Below are 20,167 nucleotides of genomic sequence, written 5' to 3'. Positions count from 1 at the left end.
TCGCAATAAAAATATTGTATTCAATTATAAAAATCATTTTAGATTTCACTGTGTATTTGTCACATTCTGGTGACGGTGATTCTGCGTATGTGGACACGTGTACTGTACTAGCTGGGTTCGGGGGAGGGAGGCTTCTTTAGGTCAACCAGTCAAGCAGCCTTGCGACCCAGACAATCCACGTGCCTCCTCTCATTCTCTTTAAGTCACATGACACCCAGTCTTTGGGTTTTTGGGAAAAAGAGAGAGGGGAGGGTGATAGAAGGACAGCTAAGCAGTCACCATCTGCCACTGCTGAAGCATAACACACCAAATCCATCGCAACAAACAAGCAGACAGAAAAACTACTTTCAGTTTCAGCATGTACATCAATTATAAAACTTGAACACACATATACAAATATAAAGCACAGAGACACGTTTTACCTGTTCTCTTTCCCATTCTGTAGTAAGGAGTGTCTGTCGGTGCTCGTACGGTCCGTACACACGTAAGTGTTTCTACGGGTCATGGCAATGGAAGGGATGTTGTTCTAAACCATGAAACAGGAATCAGGTATTAAACATAGACATACTACCATAATATCATCAGCTTTTCTGGCACAGTTGTCCTCACAAATTCATGCATTTTCTTTTAGGGACAAGCTGTTTGGGAAACATCACTTTAGGACCAGCGAATGCCGATAACGAATGTGAACATGTGCCATTATATCCCAGGGGAAAAACTGTTGTTATTGATGTATTTGGTGTACAGGAAGTTAAGTAACATTTTAATGGATGGCACTTGAACTGTCGTCAGCATGATTTATATTTTCTACTCTATTAACGGAATAGTGCATCTAGAATAGCCTTTCAAAACGTGCATGTTTTTTTTTTCCTTATGTGGAACACAAAAGAAGTTATTTATAGCAGAATGTCCAGCTTCCCTTTTCCACAGAATGAAAGTAAATGGAGGCCACGACTGTAAGCGAGGTTAACAGCTTAAATTTCAGGTGGTTCCTTGCATATATCTATCAAATGGCTTCAAAAGAAGTGCAAAAGCACAATTTGTGAACAATCATGAATAAACTCCTTAAAAATTTATACTGTAATTAATATTTCCTGTAACAGAATGTACATGATGTCCTGTGCTTGCTTACCGTTGTTGCATTGATGTCTTTGCGGCGGTCAGGGATCTCAGCTTTGTTGGGGTTGTTGGCTGAGCTGACCATGGGGCTCGACGGGGGGATGCTACGACTGCCCACCACACTGCAGCTGGACTTCCTCGAGGGCAGACGTTCCTCTTTTAGATCCCCCTCTCCTGTACTGGTGGGGCTTCGCTTGGGATGGGTTACTGGCACTGATGGCCCACCTGACAAACATTACAAATAATGTTAAGAATAACAATAATAATAACATTAACGATAATAAAGATGTTGTTATTAATGTTAATAATAAATATTCTTACTAATTAATAATTTATATAATCAAAAAAAAATTAAAAAAAAAAAAGAAATATTATTAATATAAAATGTTGGCATATAATAATGAAAAAAAAAAAATAAATATTATTAATATAAATTGATATTAAAAACAATAATTATTATCAACATTAATAATAATAATTACAGAATAAAAAATAACAAAAGTCATACAATTAATAAAAAGCTATACAGACTTTCTTAGACTAAAATTCTGAAATACATTCTGGTGATACTTTTTAAATACATAATTTAAGGCTATAAATAAAATCAAACTCTAATTGGCAGACCCCAGCAGCACTATCATGGATCTCCTGTGAAGACCTCTGATCTAGGCTATTTATGAAAATGAAACGATCCATGAAGGGTGTAGGGACTCACAGAAGTCGCTGTGCCTCCTCTGGCGGTGATAGGTGGAGGCACTGCGCTGGGGTTTAGTGTGGCTGGAGGCAGAGGTGGAGCTGGAGGAGGAGGTGGAGGAGTGTTTGCTGGTGCCATTCGTGATGGGACTGGGCCGCACTCGTGCTAGAGACAGACTGCTGCATGACCGGGACTCCATGCCATCCTATATGAAAAACATAAGATATTACACACTTATAGGATAGCACACACACAGGCTGTTCTCAGTTCAGCTGTAATACATATCTCACCTCATTCTTGCGGCCTAGCAGCAGATACGTGGCAAATATCTCATTGTACTTCTGTGTGCTCAGGGCATCTTTGATCTCATCACGGGTGTAACCCATTCCTAGCATCACATCTGTATGAACAGAGAGAGCAAAAATAATTAAAGCAAATAAACAAGTAGTCATTTAGCATACAATTTTAACCAAGTTTAAGTGCCATGCTAGGACGGTTTGAAACCACCTTCTGGTTACTACAATGCAGAAAAACTATTTTTTTTAGTAATCTGTCTTGTTACATATGAGAAAAAGAATTATACATCTTAAAAGGGTCATATGATACGATTTCAAGTTTTTTTAAAAAATATGTAAGAAAAAAAGTATTGACTTCACAAGCATAAATGTGCACAAAACATTTTGTTATGAGTATGTTTATATACTGGAAAACCAAAAAACAAACAAACAAAAAAAATCATTAAAAATATTACTTCCTAAAATGTCAAAAAGGGGCAAAAGAGGAAGTTGTGACAATATTTATTACCTATACGGCTGCTGTCATTATAATCCTCTACAGGCTCTACGTGAGGCTTCAGCTCGTCGTTTTCGTACCCGACATTGATCCACTTATCTTTCATGATTTGCTGAAAGGGAAGAACAGAAAGTCAGATAGAGTGAACAAAAGCCCGCAAAATTCATACAAACTCAATAAAGTGTGTTATCAGCTGAGATGGTGGATTGTGGGTCGCAGTTGCTCCTCCTCACCTCCAGGGTGCAGCGCTTGGTGGGGTTGAGCACGAGGAACCGGCGCAGGATGCTCTCACAGTCAGTAGACATGTAGAATGGCACACGGTATTTCCCCCTCAACACGCGCTCACGCAGCTCCTGAGGGAAAAACACAGACTTCTATTCAACACCTAATCTAGCTCTGAACCAGTCAGCCACCGAATCACCCCCACGGCACAAAGAAACAATCACAGCTCACTTGACCTAGATTACTTGAGAGCAAAGCATTTCGTAAGAGCAGCTGCTGCACGTGTGGTGCCTAAGAAAATGTCTCAGACTGTTCAGAATTACACAAGAGAGATTTACATGTAATATTAGTTGTGACTCAACATGTTAAAAAGTTTGCTGCAAAAGTAAAGAAAAATGTCCTTAGAAAGTTGAATGTTTCAACCAAAAAACACACAATGGCACTTATTTAATGTAGATTAATTTCTATTATCTTTAATAGATTAATTTCACCATTTTTGATGATGAGGAAAATATCAGGGAATCTACCGATCAGATTTTTTTTTTTTTTTTATGAAATATAGACAATACATACAGCCCTTAAACAGAGTAACTGACTGATATACAACAAATAAAGAAATTATTTTATTGACCAGAACTATCATAGTGCTCACAAACATTGGAAATATATACACATTGAATAATTACAGGACATTAAAGATTTTTATTTATTGTATTTGCTGATATTGGATTTATAATGGCCAATATTGTATATTTAACTGTGTGCATTTCCATTATTTTTCCCATCATTTAATGATCACTTAATCTATAAAAAATTTAATAACACTTTTAAATGTGACCCCGGACTACAAAACCAGTCATAAGGGTCAGTTTAAAAAAAAGAAAAATTATACATCTCTATTTTGAGATTTATACAATATTTGGACGAGATACAACTATTTGAAAATCTGGAATCTGAGGGTGCAAAAAAATCTGAATATTGAGAAAATCGCCTTTAAAATTGTCCAAATTAAGTCTTTAGCAATGCATATTATGAATCAAAAATTAATTTTTGATATATTTACGGTAGAAAATTTACAAAATATCTTCATGGAACATGATCTTTATTCTTAACTTAATATCCTAATGATTTTTAGCATAAAAGAAAAATTGATCATTTTGACCCATACAATGTATTGTTGGCTATTGCTGCAAATATACCCATGGTACTTATGGTTTTGTTATCCAGGGTCACAAAATGAAAATCAATTTTTCATGCTGAACATTATAATGTTGTGATATTAAATTCACTTGTAGCACCGAAAATGCTTGTCCTTTATTTATACAAAATAGTGCAGACTGTTAATGACGGCCATTTATCAGCCATAGTATAAAAATGACTACTGGCTTATCTATATTAGGGAGAATTTTAATATCAGTGCAAACAAACCTACCACTGCTAAAAATATAAAACCAAAACATGTTTCTATATAAATATGGTTGTTGGATGACTTTTTTTCATACATCCCTGCACTCTTTTACAAGGCCTTTCTTTCTTTTGTTGCTTATACTGAGTTGAGTAATTTACCTTGAGGTTTTGTCCATCAAAGGGCAGTGATCCGCTGACCAGCGTGTACAGTATGACCCCCAGACTCCAGATGTCCACCTCTGGCCCATCATACTTCTTCCCCTGAAAGAGCTCTGGAGCGGCGTAGGGGGGGCTGCCGCAGAACGTGTCCAGTTTACTGCCCAGCGTAAATTCATTACTGAAGCCAAAGTCAGCAATCTTGATGTTGGAGTCTGCATCAAGCAGGAGGTTTTCCGCCTGAGTGAGGTATAGGATGGGGCATATGACCATGAGCAGGAATTTAATAGTTTTGCACTCTGGGGTTATTTTAAAAGGGAGCAAAGTGTGTAATGGTAAAGCCTTCACTGTTTTATGAAAGCTCTAGAGGCAATAAAAGAACATATAAGTCATGAGAAAGAACAATAACCTTCAGGTCCCTGTGAACAATATTCTTCTGATGACAGTAATGAACCGCAGACACGATCTGAAAGGGAAACACTGACAATGATATCTCTGAAACAGGAAACATTTTATAGCAATTAAAAAAAAATGATAGCATCTTTAACACATTAAAAACGGGAAATACAGCTTGGGTTGTGCTCCTTTCAGATCCATACCATCAAAGGTGAACAAGTTTCAAGATGCGTAGATTATCATATCTTACCTGCCGGAATTTTGCACGCGCCTCCTTTTCCTTCATCCTCCCATGGGATACGAGGTAGTCAAACACTTCACCTATCATAGGGGAAAAAAATGCAGTAAAACTTAAAATTTATAATAATATTGTATTTTAAAAACAGTTCATTTAAAAGTTCAAAGGAAATTGTTGAAACAAATCTTAAAACAACATGAAACTAAGCCAATAATTATTTATTTTCATTTATTTTGGTTGATCGCTGATAATGCGTAGGGCAAGATATATACTATACAGAATATCTTAAAAGCTTGATTTGTTGCAAAATGCAAGCTATATTATCAACCAACATTATGAATTTCTGGAAAGCTGTTTTTAGACAATGAGTGCATTGTGAAAAATGCTATACAAATTTGCCTTGAATTAAATTTGTCAGCTGATATTAAAATTTTACGCTATACAGTGTTAAATTATTTTGTGAATAAAAATTAATTTAGGCATCACAGTACTGTGCATAAATGTGAATCGAAATGAATTTAGGCATCACAGTACTGTACATACTAGTCATACTGTATGAAAAATTTATATCTATTTTGAGATTTGTTCAAAAAGATAACATTTAAAAGTTATTAAACTATTAACATTATTAAGTAAGAGTAAATTAAACAATTTAATACTCATATATAAATTAAACCATCTCTAATATTGGTCAACAATTCATATGGTACAGATACCTTACATGAAAGTATGAGTAAAGATTAAGATAAACACAGATTGGACGGGGAATGGATGTCACTAATATAACTCATCTAGATAAGTTATGGACAATCAATTGGGAATTTCCTGGCTAATGAAGTTAGCTACTTAATACCCAACGAATGGATGCAATATTTCATTCTACTACGTATTCACTGACAACAGAATGAGACTCTTTAGAGGATGGGATGGATAATGAGTAAGCTTCCAGTGGGATGTAAAGCAGTGAAAGGAAATCGCGAAGGCAGATTGCCAGTGTGTAGTATAAGCTAGCGCTGTCCATACTCTCACACGTGCATCAACCTCATCAGATAGATTAGGGATGGAAACATGTGATTCATTAAGAGAGCAGCCGATCCAAGCTCCATGAATAGGACGGGCTAAAGTTAAAATAAGCCTGATTTGACTATGAGCATCTTTACTAGCGGCAAATCGCTCTAATTGCTGAGCTGTGCGGAAAGGAAGAGAAAGATGAGAAGAGAGATAAAAGATGAAGCCCATGCAGCTGTGCTCAGTGTAGAGTCTGACTGATGCAACAGTCGCACACATGCATGTTTATGTGTGAACGCGCATGAAGACAGGAGACATGTGATTATTCATGTAGAAACTTAGCAAAGCTAGACTGTTAATATTGTATTAATGAGAGACAGTGCAAAAATGTCATTTGTTAATTTTTTTAGGAGCAACAACAATGTAATTTGCTACACTGAAGTAACTTTTTCTAATACTGTGCATGTGTGTATGTTGAAGTAGGGAGGAATCGTACCACCACTGGCATATTCCATCACAAGGTAAAGCGTCTTCTCCGTCTCAATCACTTCAAAGAGCTGAACTGTAAATATAAGAAAGATCATTTTATCATGTGCAAAAAAGTACTAAGTAAACGTAACAATAAAGAATATGTGCCCATTGTTGACTCCCTCAAGGAAAACTTTACCCAAACATAATTTTTCACTGAAAATGTTCTCCTCAACATAGCTCTCTTTTTATTTTTGAAGCTCAACATCTAATATGAAGTTTAACATTTATTGAAAGAAAGCTGACATAAATACAATATAAATATTTAATGAAAAACCTAGAAGTGTTCCCTTGGCAACTAACTGTAATAAAATAAGTTGAAGTACAAAAATTACTAAAATGAAATAAAAATGGAAAATATCAAAATAAAAGCAAAATTAAAAAATGTATAAATTGTATGTAACAGTATATAAATAATACTAAAATAACACTGCTACAGATGCAGATATAAACTGAATGTACTTTAGAGATGGTCAGTGTGTTTTGAGAGGCCTCGAATGTCAATATTTTGTCTCTACTCTGACATTCTAGTGTAGTAAACGTTCACTCAAAAGTATTTAAAATACTCACCTATGTTTGGGTGGTTGAGGCCCTTCATTATCCGTACCTCTCGAAAGAGCTGAGGAAAAATAAAGACAAAGTAATCAGTAAAACTAGCAAAAAACTTTTGTTAATACAACAACAACAACAACAACAACACTAATATATAGAGAGCATTATAATTCATAACATATAATTAAAAATAAACATAATGAATACAATTATGTATATATAATTCCATCTTAATATAATTGAATTATATTAAGGCTTTCAGATCCTCTATTCGGTCATGCTTAGTGGTTGATAAACTCATCTCTGTCAGAAACATTTCAATGATTACATCAATAAAACATCAGAAGTCACAATGACCCTGCAGAGACTGATGGATGGGGATTCATCAGTTTGTGCAAATCCATAAACAGCATTTACACCGAAACCCATGATAAATACGAAACAAAGCCCACACTCTCTGACACAACCCATGGTGCCGCCTGCTCAGAGACCAGCCTGTCCTTTCTAATGGCAGTTCAATTGACCAGAAAAGGAATCAAGCCAAAAAAAGACCCATCTTGTGACCAATCTTTCTTTCTGTTGTCTAGGACATGTCTGCAGCTGAGAATCATGGTCTTGTGGTACGAAGCTGAATCGCTGTTACACACAAAGAATTCTTCCAATTTGTAACATTTCTGGCCAAAACATATTTTAAATATATGCTAAATAACGTTGTAAACAGTAAAGCTCAACGAAATACATATTAAAATTGAAAATATATTTAGTTTTAACCTTCGTATATCAAAATGGGGGGGCATGAAAATACATTTCCAGTTATAGAGTAGCCTACATTTAGGCTATAAATGCAAATGTGGACAGAACAGCCTACTAGAGATCAAAACTAGATTTATAATTATTTAAATAAATTTTTTTTTGGAACTTTTTAAAGTATTTTCCTCGCTGATATTTATTCATACGTGTTATATGTTCTCAGGAGTTACAGACAACAATTAAAGCTTCTCTTTAAATGTAGCATGCGTCAATTAATTTGCTTGGATTAAAATATATGAAGGGCAAAATATCATTTAAAAATGCCTAGTAAATACATTTAAATGGCCAAAAATATATTTTAAAAAATTTATATGTAGGCTTGTGTGTGGGCTTGTATGAGAGGAATATATATATATATTTTTAGTTAACTACCCTTTTAAGTGTAGGAAATTCAACCTAATGGCCAACAACTAAACGACAAACAAGGTGTGAGAACCGTCCGTCTGCTGTTTGAAAGCAGAACTTTGCTGCAAGGACCTTGTCTGACAAAAGGAGAGGGGCGGAGAGATGGAGTCAAAGAGAGAAGTGACAGACCAAGAAAAAGAGAGCGTGACTGAAAGACAAAGAGTCACGAAGACTGAGAGTGAACGTGCGAGTCAGAGAAACAGAAAGGTAAGGTAAAGGACAGAGGAGAGGGTGAAAACGCATAATAAGACTTATGTGGAATGTGTCGACGGCTGACAACACCATTTGAGCGAATTCTTCCCAAATGCACTTCTGAGTGAAAGAGAGAGGCCATGTTTTCATTTGTCCTGTTTTTGTCCTCATTCACTGCCCTCTGTGTGTCCCATCAGTTAGTTTCCATTTACCATTCGTTTTCATTTCAGGAGCCTGTGCAGCTTCACTTTCCCAGCCCTGGGCCAAAACCATAGATTGACAAAAACCATCACAACACAAGGCTTAACAAATTGATAGGGAATGAGGGCCAAGTTTACTTTCTGAACACAGTATAAACAATGATTATGTCTGCAGTGGCTCTGCTCTGTTCTAAATCCTAGTGAGCTGCCTAGAGAGGCAGCATTTTAAGGCATCACATGCCCTCTCAACACAAAGGCAACTTAATTATGCTGTCGTATAATTTGTTCTGGCCACATTTTAAGACAGAATCCGGTGGAGAAGACAATCCCAGAATGCACTCTCATGTGGTGGGTGAAAAAAAAAATGTAAGAAAGAAAAGTTGAATTCAAATATACACAATATTTTCAGCCTAATTTCAAAATTTTTTATTTTACCCAATATTTGTGGTATCTTTATAATTAAAGCTATGTTGTTAGCTTAGCAACATGATAATGTCAAAATGTTCAGGTTAAAACAGTTAAGCTTGAACTATATAATATAAAAAAATCGATAAATAAATGTTTTATATATATATATATATATAAATGTTTTATTTTTCCAAAAACTTAAAAGGGTAGTTCACAAAAAATGGAAATCCATCTTACAAGCCTACACAGAAAACAAACAAGCAAACAAAAAAAAAAAACATAGATAAAAGGCATAAAATCTAATCAAATAATATTTTTTTCTTCTATCAAGCATGTATAATGTGCTTGTTTGAGTTTTTAATGTCTGCATGTTTATTTTTTATTTTTTTCAGTTTTAGTATTTTTATATATGAAGTTAAACTAACTTTATACAACATTTTTTTAATTAACTGAAATAAAATGTTTTATATTTTATTTTTTTGGTTTTAATACAATGATCCTGATACAGTACCACACTGTTAGCCTAGCAACATGCCTTGTCAAATGTCAAACTTTTGTTTATTTAATACACAAGACATCGGTAAAAAACAAAAATATATATATATATTACTCAATATTTTGTGCTATGTATTTTTATGATCATATAGAGTTTCACGTTGTTAGCTTAGCAACATGCTAACATTCTTCACTGAAATCAATTGTGAATTGAGTTATTTATGTGCCATGCAGTTTGACTTGTTGCTAGGTCATGCATACAGTTCAGTAGAAGGCAGCTGTCTATATAGGCAGTAGGCAGCTTAGTAGGTTTTGGACAAAGCTAAAGATGAACTAAATTTCTTGATTGCTAGCTGAGCATGAGAATGAGGAAGGCCTTTTTAGCTGACTTCATTACGAAAACGTTTGCGTTTCTGTCTCTCCTGCAAGGCCTTTTGAAGACGAATGACCTCATACGCTTTTACATTTGGCTGCCTTAAAGAGCAGGAAGGAATTCCAGTGCAGTTCTCTCAAGATTTATACTGTCTGCATGCTGACGGCCCTCCGAGGAGTTTTGATTCGCTTCTCGATGCACATACATCTTCCTTTGGGCATAATTTGTTCAAACAAAACCGGTACAGAAGCAGGTTTGTCCTTTATTTACATCAAACACACCGCAGATAACATTATGATTGAATTGCCATTACATGTATTTTAAGAAACATGAGGCTTTTTCAGTAAGTCAAAGAGATAAGGATCTCGACATGGTGCCATATGCAAACAGACTAGTTTCTAGAAGCTGCGGCTTATACTGAGGATTCTCATGTGCACTTCACATCTAACACTTCATCGGAAAAATGTAGTAGCTAACACGGTTCTGGTGGGACACACCAACAGAAGGCATCTGTTTGAGATCCCTAATCGGTTTGTTTTACGCATGTACGGCTGGCACACACAAACACAGATGCTCACAAATGCGAATTGAACTGATCAAGGCAGACAGGTTACATAATGACCCCGCTAATGCGAAAGACTCTGAGCCAGCAGCACAATCACTGTACACAGAAAGGAAATCGAATCCACTTTCTCATCCCTTCTGTTACAGAGACCAAGTGCTGAAACTAAACAGAGCTGTTACATCACTAGTTTACACAGGTAATCTGACTCAAATCAACTCCATTGTGCTTCTGTTTTCACAAGTGTATTGAATGTTCAATATATCCCATGTACCAGCTGATAAAAAAAAAAACAAATCTATCTTTGTCTAGTTTTATAGTAAAAACACCATGTCCAATTGATACATTGAACACAATAGGACTGGGAATGTGTATTAAATAAGTTAAATTTATTTGTAATTATTTTTTTTTTATTATTTTCATTTTCATTTACACACATATAGATTTGGAATCGGTTTCTATATTATACTATGAAAGAAGTCTCTTATGCTCACAAAGCCTGCATTTATTTCACTGAAAATACAGCAAAAATAGAGTAACACTGTGAAATAACATTACATTTTTTGCTGCTTATACATTTTTTTTTTGTAATGATATTTGTCTTTGATGCTTAATATTTTTGTAAACACAGTTTTTAGAGATTATATGATGAATAGAAAGTTCAAAAGAACAGAATTTATTTGAAATATATTTAATGTCACTTTTGATCAATTGAATGCATTTTTACTGAATAAAAGTAGTAGTTTCTTTGAAAAAATAAATAAAAAAAGGAATAAAAATCGTAATGAGCCCAAACCATATATTGTAGATTTAACAAGTACATTTATATTGATGTTTAGCTATTTATTTTATTTTGCTTTTATGAGCAGTACAAGCTGAAAGATCACATGACATCAGCCCCTTGAGAGCAGCTCTAATTGAAAACATCAGCTGTTCACCTGAACCTTAAAGATACCCATCAGATAATCCAGCCCCTCCGTCGCTTTCTTTCCTCATGCATCTCTCCAGCTTTTCCTCAAAGACAGGACTTCCTGGTTCATTTCCCAGGCTTTGGCCTCACGTCACTGTTGCTATGGTGACCTGGTATTAAAGCAGGGACTTATCTCACCCCCTCAGTCAGGCGACGCTGCGCTGCTCCCTCAGCACCTGATGGAAAACCTGCATCTGCCTGCACGAATCACTATAGGTAGCATTACTACTCCATTTCTTCCCTTCTCTCCTGTTCCTACCGTACATTTTTCATGTTGTTGTAGGTGAATGAGGTTGTGTTGGTGTTGCTGGACCCAAACATTTGTTGAGCCCAGAACGATGTTTGCACAGGACCTCCTCACTTTGACCCCCACTGCAGGCCTCTTACTGGTTAATACAGGCCTTGTGCTGAGGGCCCGATTTAGCAGCATTTACAGATGCAAGGTGTGAAAACCATAGCCGTACATTTTCCATTCAGTTATTATGCTTACAAAGAAATACAGACCAAAAAAATATTTTTTTTTGAAATAAAGATCAAATTGATCTGAAAGGGTTTACAGTGAGTGTAAAAAAAAAAAAAAAAAAAATCAAATAACAATTCATATACAAAGTGTGTTCTAATCTCTAAAGGGGCAATAAGAAGATACAAAGTTGACATGATGAGAAATAGTCTCAACTGTGATTTATTTTTATTTTAGCATTATTCATTTATTATTATACTATTTAATAATATTTCGATTTTTTTTATATTTTCAGTCTTCATTTTAATTTCAATTAAAGTTATGTTTTGTCACTTTTTTTCTATATTTCTATTTAGCTTTTATTTATTTTTTATTTCAGCTTTAGTAATTTTATTTTCTCAATTTTAATTTACTTCAGTTAGCTGCAAGTTGTTCATTGTATTGTATTTTTATTTATTTCATTTAATTTTAATTAAGATAAAAATTGAACTAAATATATAAAATTGCTATTAAAAAACAAAAAGGTTATCTGAATATAATTGAGTTTTTAAGGCGGCATTAAATGGAAGCTGCCTAATTTTGTATTGTGACATATTTTCGAGCGAAATGACTATAAAACAAGAAAGAAAGAAAAAACAATGGGTCATGATTCTATACATTGGTAGCAGAACAGAGGCTGAAGTGGCTGATCTGATGTGGAGCAGAATTTTGGACTAATAAGATTTCATTAAGAGACACTAGAGACATAGAAACCAACAACTGACATAACCATTACTTATCATGCATAAAAACCCAAATTTGCATGGAAGAGATCTGGTGTTAAGAATAGGTGTGACACTTTAAACTGAGGCAATCCTTCAGCATTAGACATATTTCTTTCTTTGCCAGATCCTTAAAAGTGTCTAATAACCTCTGTTCGCCCCTTATCAAACTCATCATTCAGACAGCAGCACATCACAGCCGTCCACATCCCACTGGGAATCATTTTTCATCTGCGTCTGGTTCTGTCCAGGCCTTCCTCTCTTTCCACACTGTCTCCAACTGCTCCATGGAGAGGGGGTGAAATATGCAAATCAGAGGCTTGACATTTTTGCATGTCTGAACAAGAGAACAAAAACACCCACGCAACACTTCTGACATCAAATAATAGCTATGACAACGAATATTAGCATGTGAATTATATTTTGCCTCCAACCACATTACATAATTTCACAATTAAAGGGATAATTCACCCCAAAATGAAAATTCTGTCACCCTTTACTCACCCTCATGTCTATCAAACCGTAATTCTACAAAGACATTTTCATGAACGTTGGCGTCCAAACAAAATTATTACAACCATACAGGTTTTGAACATGGTAATTATTGTTAACTAAAACTAGCATTAACATTTACATTTAGTCATTTAGCAGATGCTTTTATCCAAAGCAACTTGATGAGGACAAAAGAAGCAATCAAAACCAACAAAAAAACAATAATATGCATTAATAATATGATTTTTTGTTACAACCATAACAAAACTTGTTACTTGAATCAAAATAAACATTAACTGAAATGAAATACAATATGAGAAAAAATGTAACATTTTATTTCCGCTGGTTGCCAAAAGAACGTTTCTAATTTCTGTTTAGTTTAAATTGAAGTACTAAAATAACTAAATAAATAAAAATTGATAAAATACTAAATGGACACATAAAAATAATAATAAACAAAAGTACTAAAACTATAAATAAAATTAAAGTGAAAACAGAAAAATAAAATCTAATTTAAAGATATTAACAAAAGAATAGAATATCAAAGAAGCTAAAACAGGGCTCCAAACAAAAAAATCGAGTAAGGAGCCATTGGCTCCTATAAGAAAAAAACTTAGGAGCCAAATAATTTTTTTAGGTGCCACAGAATAAACGTGTTTTATTTATTTTACGATTATTATTATGTATTTATTTACTTACATTTCAACATTTCAATCATACTGTCATGTGTTTAAGTCTCATCTATTCTTGACTTTATCAGCATTTTAATCCATCTTGTAGATGACCTGGGAACTAAGGTTCACTTAAAGGGAGAACGAAATGTCACAAAGAATTGTTCATTACACAGAATCTGTACGAATATCGTGGACAAAAGCATCACTTGGCCACTGAGTGTAGCTTGGGCTCCTCCTCAGTGCATCCTGGAAATGTTGTCATACACTCTTAAAAATAAAGGTGCTTCACGATGACATAGAAGAACCTTTTTTGTCTAAATGGTTTCATAAAGAACCTTTAACTTCTGAAGAAACTTTACGTTTCACAAAAGATTCTTTGTGGAGAAAGAAGGCTCTCCAGATTATAAAGAAAGAGATGGTTCTTTAAAGAACCTTTGACTAAATGCTTCTTTGTGGAACCAAAAATGGTTCTGTGAAGAACCTTTTAAGCACCTTTATTTTTCTAGCTGACTGATGAGCTTATTGACACTGAATGGTTATTCTGAGGTAAATGTAGGCTATATTACATTGCAGTGTTTACAATCTTTACATGTTTTCCGCAGTTTGAAACACTGAATGAGCTTTTACATGAGACATTTCAGTAAGTTGTACTGTAGGATCTCTTATAAAATAGCCTATATTTTGATGTTAATTTATGTTCACTATGTACTATATTAGTAAAGAGAAAGATTAAATGGTTTCACTTGCCCTTGAACTAAGGCGCTAAAGCGACCGCGCCTGCCGCATTAAGGAGCGTCAAAACTGTATTTATTGTTTGAATTTCGTTATGAATTCGAAATAATTTTAAAGCTGGTACTTTTTATTAAAAAGTGACAAAGCACAGAGCTTTTTTGCGATTACTGGACGGCAGTTGCACTTCAAATAATGAAGTTCACGCATTAAAAGAACACAGACCAAGATCTTGTTTAGAAGAAGCCATATTAGTAATTATTATAAACGAGAATTGTTAACGATATTGCCAATATCCACACAGCTGACAGCTTTACCTGTTCTAGTCTGTTCAAGTTGTGCATCAAATAGCCGCTGTATTTTCTGCACTTTCTCTTCTTACGTCTCCGTCATTTCTCTCTCGCTGCACAGCGGAGCTGCGTTTATCAGACTGTGTGCGTCAGCGCTGATGTGCGGCAGAGATCAGGACTGTCTGAAACTCTCTTTTTCCACTAAAACTTTAATTCGCATCGTCTCAGTTTAATACGTGAGCATAACAAAAGATTTGATCGCAAAACAATTAGGGAAAAAGGCATTACATTCAAATGTTTAAGTTATAACATGTAAATATATACCCAGATAGCAATAACACTCGGGCTGATTCTGGCTGAAATGCGTCTCTGTCGGTTCAGTCTCGGCATCGGTGAGAAGATAATGGGCCAGAGCCGCGCGCGACTTTACAAAACACTTCTGGCTGACAGACGGCTTTTTCCCTATGGGCCGATCTCAGCTGAAAGCTGTTGTACACGCGGCAGGTCCACACTCGGTGTAGTTGTGTGTATTAACCTTCGGCCCGAGTTCGTTTGATCACAGACGGGGCGCTGCTAGAATGAAGCAAATCATCCGCCTGAGAAAACTTTTTTAGAGATTTAAATCCTGAGGAGCTTTCGGGGGGTAGTCGCCAATGGCGACCTCAGCAAGAACGTCACTCGCAAATTAATATTTAACTTCAAAAATTCTACAACATTATTCAAAGACCTAACACAACAAAAATTTGGTTTGGAAGGACACGAGAGTGAGTAAACGATGACAGAACTGTAATTTTTTCCAACATTATGGAAAGACCTAACACAACAGTTAACTGAATCTTCCATTCATTCAAATGAGGCAATTCATATTCTTCAAACTGTATCACATTATGGGAGGCATCAACAAGGAGCTTACATGGTTGCCACATTACATCAAAATCTATCCAAAGACAGTGTAAGAGCCTCTCAAGAGGGTAAGAGGGGTTCTGCATCCCTGCATATTCTACCAAAAATCAACAAGACTGTTAGTCTGACAGACGATTGTTATAATAATCTCCCAGCAGTGGCTCTATGTCATAATGGTAATCCCTGCACATAAATCACTCACTCATTCCCCAAAGCAAAGGGAAGAATTTTTTCAGTGTGATTGTCGGGAAGCTAATGGCATCCTCATATGACCGCAGTCGCTGTCTTTCTCTGTACTCCATCTCATTCGCACCTAAAGAGGTCTAACGTGGACAATGCACATGCACAGCCAGCTGAGCCCTGGAAGAATGTACAATTCAGATGTACTGAGAAACAGTGCAAACAAACATCACGTTATTCGACCATTTAAAGCGAATTGTTCAAATATATGAGTGATGTTACCAAAGGAGACACTGTGGGCTTTCAAAGTACTTCTGTCGCTGGCAGGCATTAGTCCATGCCCACGCCATTTCCCTAGCATTGATCTGGAGCCCAGTGAGTGACGGAGCGAGAAAGAGAGCTGGATCACCACAGAGAGCAAAGCAGATTGTCTCACTCTCATCAGGGCACAGCAACAGCTCAGGTCAAAGCTGCCTCTGGGGGGCCGAACATCAGGACAGGAAGTGCCAAAGAGAAAACCTTTGGCTTATCCAGAAGCCTCGTGGCCCCTCAAAGTGAGGGAGCACATCCTAGAGGAACATTTTATTGCTCAGTGCTCTTTTAAAGCTCTGGAGATTTATTGGGGATCTCAGTTGTGTTTTTTATGCACGTTATTGGTCTGAATTTCTTAAGGAAATTAAATCAGGCTTATCATTTGGAGTTTGATTAGAAATTTGTTAAGAAAGATGTTTTAAGACATTGGGATCTTTTATGATATTGTTAGGCTCTTTTTCTTGTGGAGAAACATCTGAGAATCTGACAATAAAGAGATCTCTTTTGTGTCTTTTATGTTTTATGGGATGCTCCATTAGTTTTTTAAGCCAGATGGATATGTATAAAATACTTTATATTAACATCAATATAATGAATATAAAAATAAATTCAAATAATATGATTATATTTTGTATTACATATATAAAAATAATCTTAAGTTGCACAATTATTATAGGTATAAAAATGGGCAAGCTGCATTTACATTAAAAATGGCAAAATTGCAAAATATGTTTTCACATGATCCTTCTGAAATCACTCAAATATGCTGATTTGGTGCTCAGATAAATATTTCTTTCTATTATCAACAATGAAAAAATGTGTACTTAATACCTTGTGGCAACTGTAAAAAAAAAATTGTAAATAAAAAAAAATTCAGGATTCTTTGATCAATAGAGGGTTCAAAATAACTCTATAATAATAATTTATTTGAAATATTTTGTTACATTATAAATATATTTAATGTCACTTTTGATCAATTTAATGCAGCATTGATGAATAAAAGTATTAATTTCTTTCTTTCTTTCTTTCTTTCAAAAAAAAAGAAATAAATAAAAAAATCTTACTATCCCCAAACCTTTGAACAGTAGTGTAGGCTGGTATTTGAACCCGGATTCATTTGCTCAATACTCTACCAAGTTATAAGAGAATAACTACTTAAAAGTTAAAAGTTGGCTTTGCCTGGAAGTGAGTCAGGACTGCCACTGGTGTCCCCTCAAAAAACAAAACAGGTGCATGATGCCCCTGGGCTTACTCCACACAATCTGTCTCCTAGATACATACAACACACAATGCCCAACAGTACCAGAAATAGTGATAATCTCATAACTGATGACGCTTACATAAGTAATCCATGAGTATTTGGAGTTGATCAGAAATAATCTTGAAGCGTTAGGCAGTGATGCATCTCCAGTGTGACTCATAAATGTCAAGTTCACTTCATCTTCTTTTCTCTTTGGAGTTTATCTAGCTCTGCCAGTTAGTGCTCATCCAGAAATTGCTCTTATTGGTGCTTTAACAGTTATACAAGCATAATCTGAACTAAACTGAAAAGGTTTTGAATTTATAAGATATTCAGGTTACCTATATTTCCAGTAGTTATGATCATCCAGAAATATATAAACCAACTTGACCTTAAAGGATAGTTCACCCAAAAATGAAAATTCCGTCACAGAAGATGATATTTTCTTCAAAATATGGACAAAAACATTTTACAAAATATCTTTAATTTAAAAAGAAAGAAAGTCATATAGGTTTGGGATGACATGAGGGTGAGTAAATGATTAGAATTTCATACCAGCAGTGGTATAATAATTTTAACCTGAAATTTCATACCAGCAGTGGTATAATAATAATAATAATAATAATAATAATAATAGTCATATATCAATAAATTTCCTTCACTTTAAGACTGTACAATGCTCACAAATTATAGCAACAGTCACACAAAGCTGCAAACCATACCATTTTAAACCAAGGCTTTCAGTTTCTGATATCATGTTTTAGACACTCCTCACTTATCTTGTACACTAGCTTGCTTTCTCAGGATCTCTGTTCCTGTGCTACAGCCCCCCTGGAGTCCCCCACCCCCTCCGGGTTCAGTTGCCCCCATTGTTCGTCTGTCTGGAACGGCGCTCCTGGCTACAAGAGACTTGAATGAGGGACACCCAACCCCCTCTACCCTTCTTCACCCACGGTCCAACTCCGTCGCCCTGCCTGAAGGGTTTAAACTTTTTTGTCATTAAACTATAAAAATGCTCTTATGATGGGGCCCCGCACCTCCAACACAAACACACAAACCCTCTCTCTCTCACACACACACACACACACACACACACACATACACACACACTATTCGTTAAAGGCAAATTCCGTGTCTTTCCCAAACCTTCTGAAATCCAGCTGCTGGGAAAGTTCATGGTCAGCTGATTGTGCTCTGCCCCCTCCATCTCTGAACAGGATTAAACAGAGAAGAAGGAGAAGGAGAAGAAGAGGAGAAAGACGCTGCTGGCAGATCTCCAGAAACAAAGCACATCAGACTAACAAAACTCCTTGATCGTCTCCAGTAAACATGATACTACAAGTTAGGAGCAGGCCTGTAACCACAACAAGGCAGACAGTTTTTTTTAGATTAAACTATATTAACTATATGATTCCTTACTTAGAGCTTGTCTATTATCACATTGTGTTATAGTTTATGTCGTCATGAATTAATGAAGGCTTAAGATCATGATTTATTTATGACACTACTGTTCAAAAGTACAATTTTGCTCTTTTTTTTATAAATAAATCAATGCTTTTCAACAAGGACACATTAAATTGATCAAAAGTGACAGTACAGACATTTAAGGGGTTGCTGTGCAAATAAATAATATTCTTTGCACTTCTATCCATCATAGAATCCTGTAAAAATATGTTTCAAGGTTTACAGAAAAATATTAGGCAGCACAACTGTTTTCAGCATTGGTGTTAATAAGTAATGCTTCTTCTTAAGCAGCAAATCAGCATATTAGAATCATTTCTGAAGGATCGTGTGACACTGAAGAATGAAGTAATTCTAGCTTTGCCATCACAGGAATAAATTACATTTTAAAATATATTAAAATAGGAAAGTTCTTTTAAACTGTAATAATATTTCACAATATTACTGTACTTTCGATCAAAATGCAACCTTGGTGACCGTGAGATCCACATCTGTCATTGTTAATCGTGGGAATTTGTAGTCCAGATGAAAACTGCAGTTGACAGTTAGGCTAAACAAAGGTTGGGAATTATACTCTTTGCATGTGAGTGAGGGAGAGCACAAACAAAGTAAGAGAAAGAGGTACAAAAATATTGTACTGGGAAAGGTCACCTTTTAATAATACTGACAGGAGAGGCCTGCATTTCTACTGCAGTGTCTAATACACCCCTGCAGAGACCACAAGCACCTTCAGCCTCATCTAGCACAATATACTACACTCCACAAAGCATCTGACCCATCATTTGCATTTGGTTTCGACCACAAGACATCACTCACCTCTTTACACCAAGACACTGATTAACTGTTATCAACAAATATAACTCTTTCTATGAGTGTGTCATCACATCATCCAACTAAAACCTGCTGTTACATACATATTTGGCTTCATAATGCATTACACTTGGATATCCTGGAAGAACTTTTAGAGCTTAAAATAATCTTTAGCTTTGAAATGCTGTGTTAGCAATGACAAAACCTCTGAATGAAGCAGCACACCATACTTCTCACATCAGAGGTGTGATTATCACACAGACACTCTCACAGAAACACAATATTCCAAAGTCATCTTACCGTATGTACAACAGCTAGGAATATTTAG

At 35.5% G+C, this 20,167-nt stretch overlaps 1 protein-coding gene across 10 annotated transcripts in view; it reads right to left on the bottom strand.

Moving 5' to 3' along the window:
* mark4b (MAP/microtubule affinity-regulating kinase 4b) overlaps nt 1–20,167 on the bottom strand; it is a 43,034-nt gene that overhangs the window by 10,946 nt on the left and 11,921 nt on the right. For all 10 annotated transcript variants that reach the window (XM_042739507.1, XM_042739506.1, XM_042739508.1 and 7 more), the window contains 11 exons: nt 7,131–7,179; nt 6,529–6,594; nt 5,037–5,107; nt 4,800–4,856; nt 4,394–4,630; nt 2,839–2,958; nt 2,618–2,717; nt 2,104–2,213; nt 1,835–2,018; nt 1,133–1,344; nt 423–526 (listed from right to left, as the gene is read on the bottom strand). In XM_042739507.1, coding sequence (XP_042595441.1) covers nt 423–526; nt 1,133–1,344; nt 1,835–2,018; nt 2,104–2,213; nt 2,618–2,717; nt 2,839–2,958; nt 4,394–4,630; nt 4,800–4,856; nt 5,037–5,107; nt 6,529–6,594; nt 7,131–7,179 — 1,310 coding nt within the window. The remainder of the gene's footprint in view (nt 1–422; nt 527–1,132; nt 1,345–1,834; nt 2,019–2,103; nt 2,214–2,617; nt 2,718–2,838; nt 2,959–4,393; nt 4,631–4,799; nt 4,857–5,036; nt 5,108–6,528; nt 6,595–7,130; nt 7,180–20,167) is intronic.

Source organism: Cyprinus carpio, chromosome B15, assembly GCF_018340385.1.
Source record: "Cyprinus carpio isolate SPL01 chromosome B15, ASM1834038v1, whole genome shotgun sequence".
NCBI lineage: Eukaryota > Metazoa > Chordata > Actinopteri > Cypriniformes > Cyprinidae > Cyprinus > Cyprinus carpio.
Note: the sequence above shows the minus strand (reverse complement) of the source record. Positions and strands in the feature narration are given on the sequence as shown.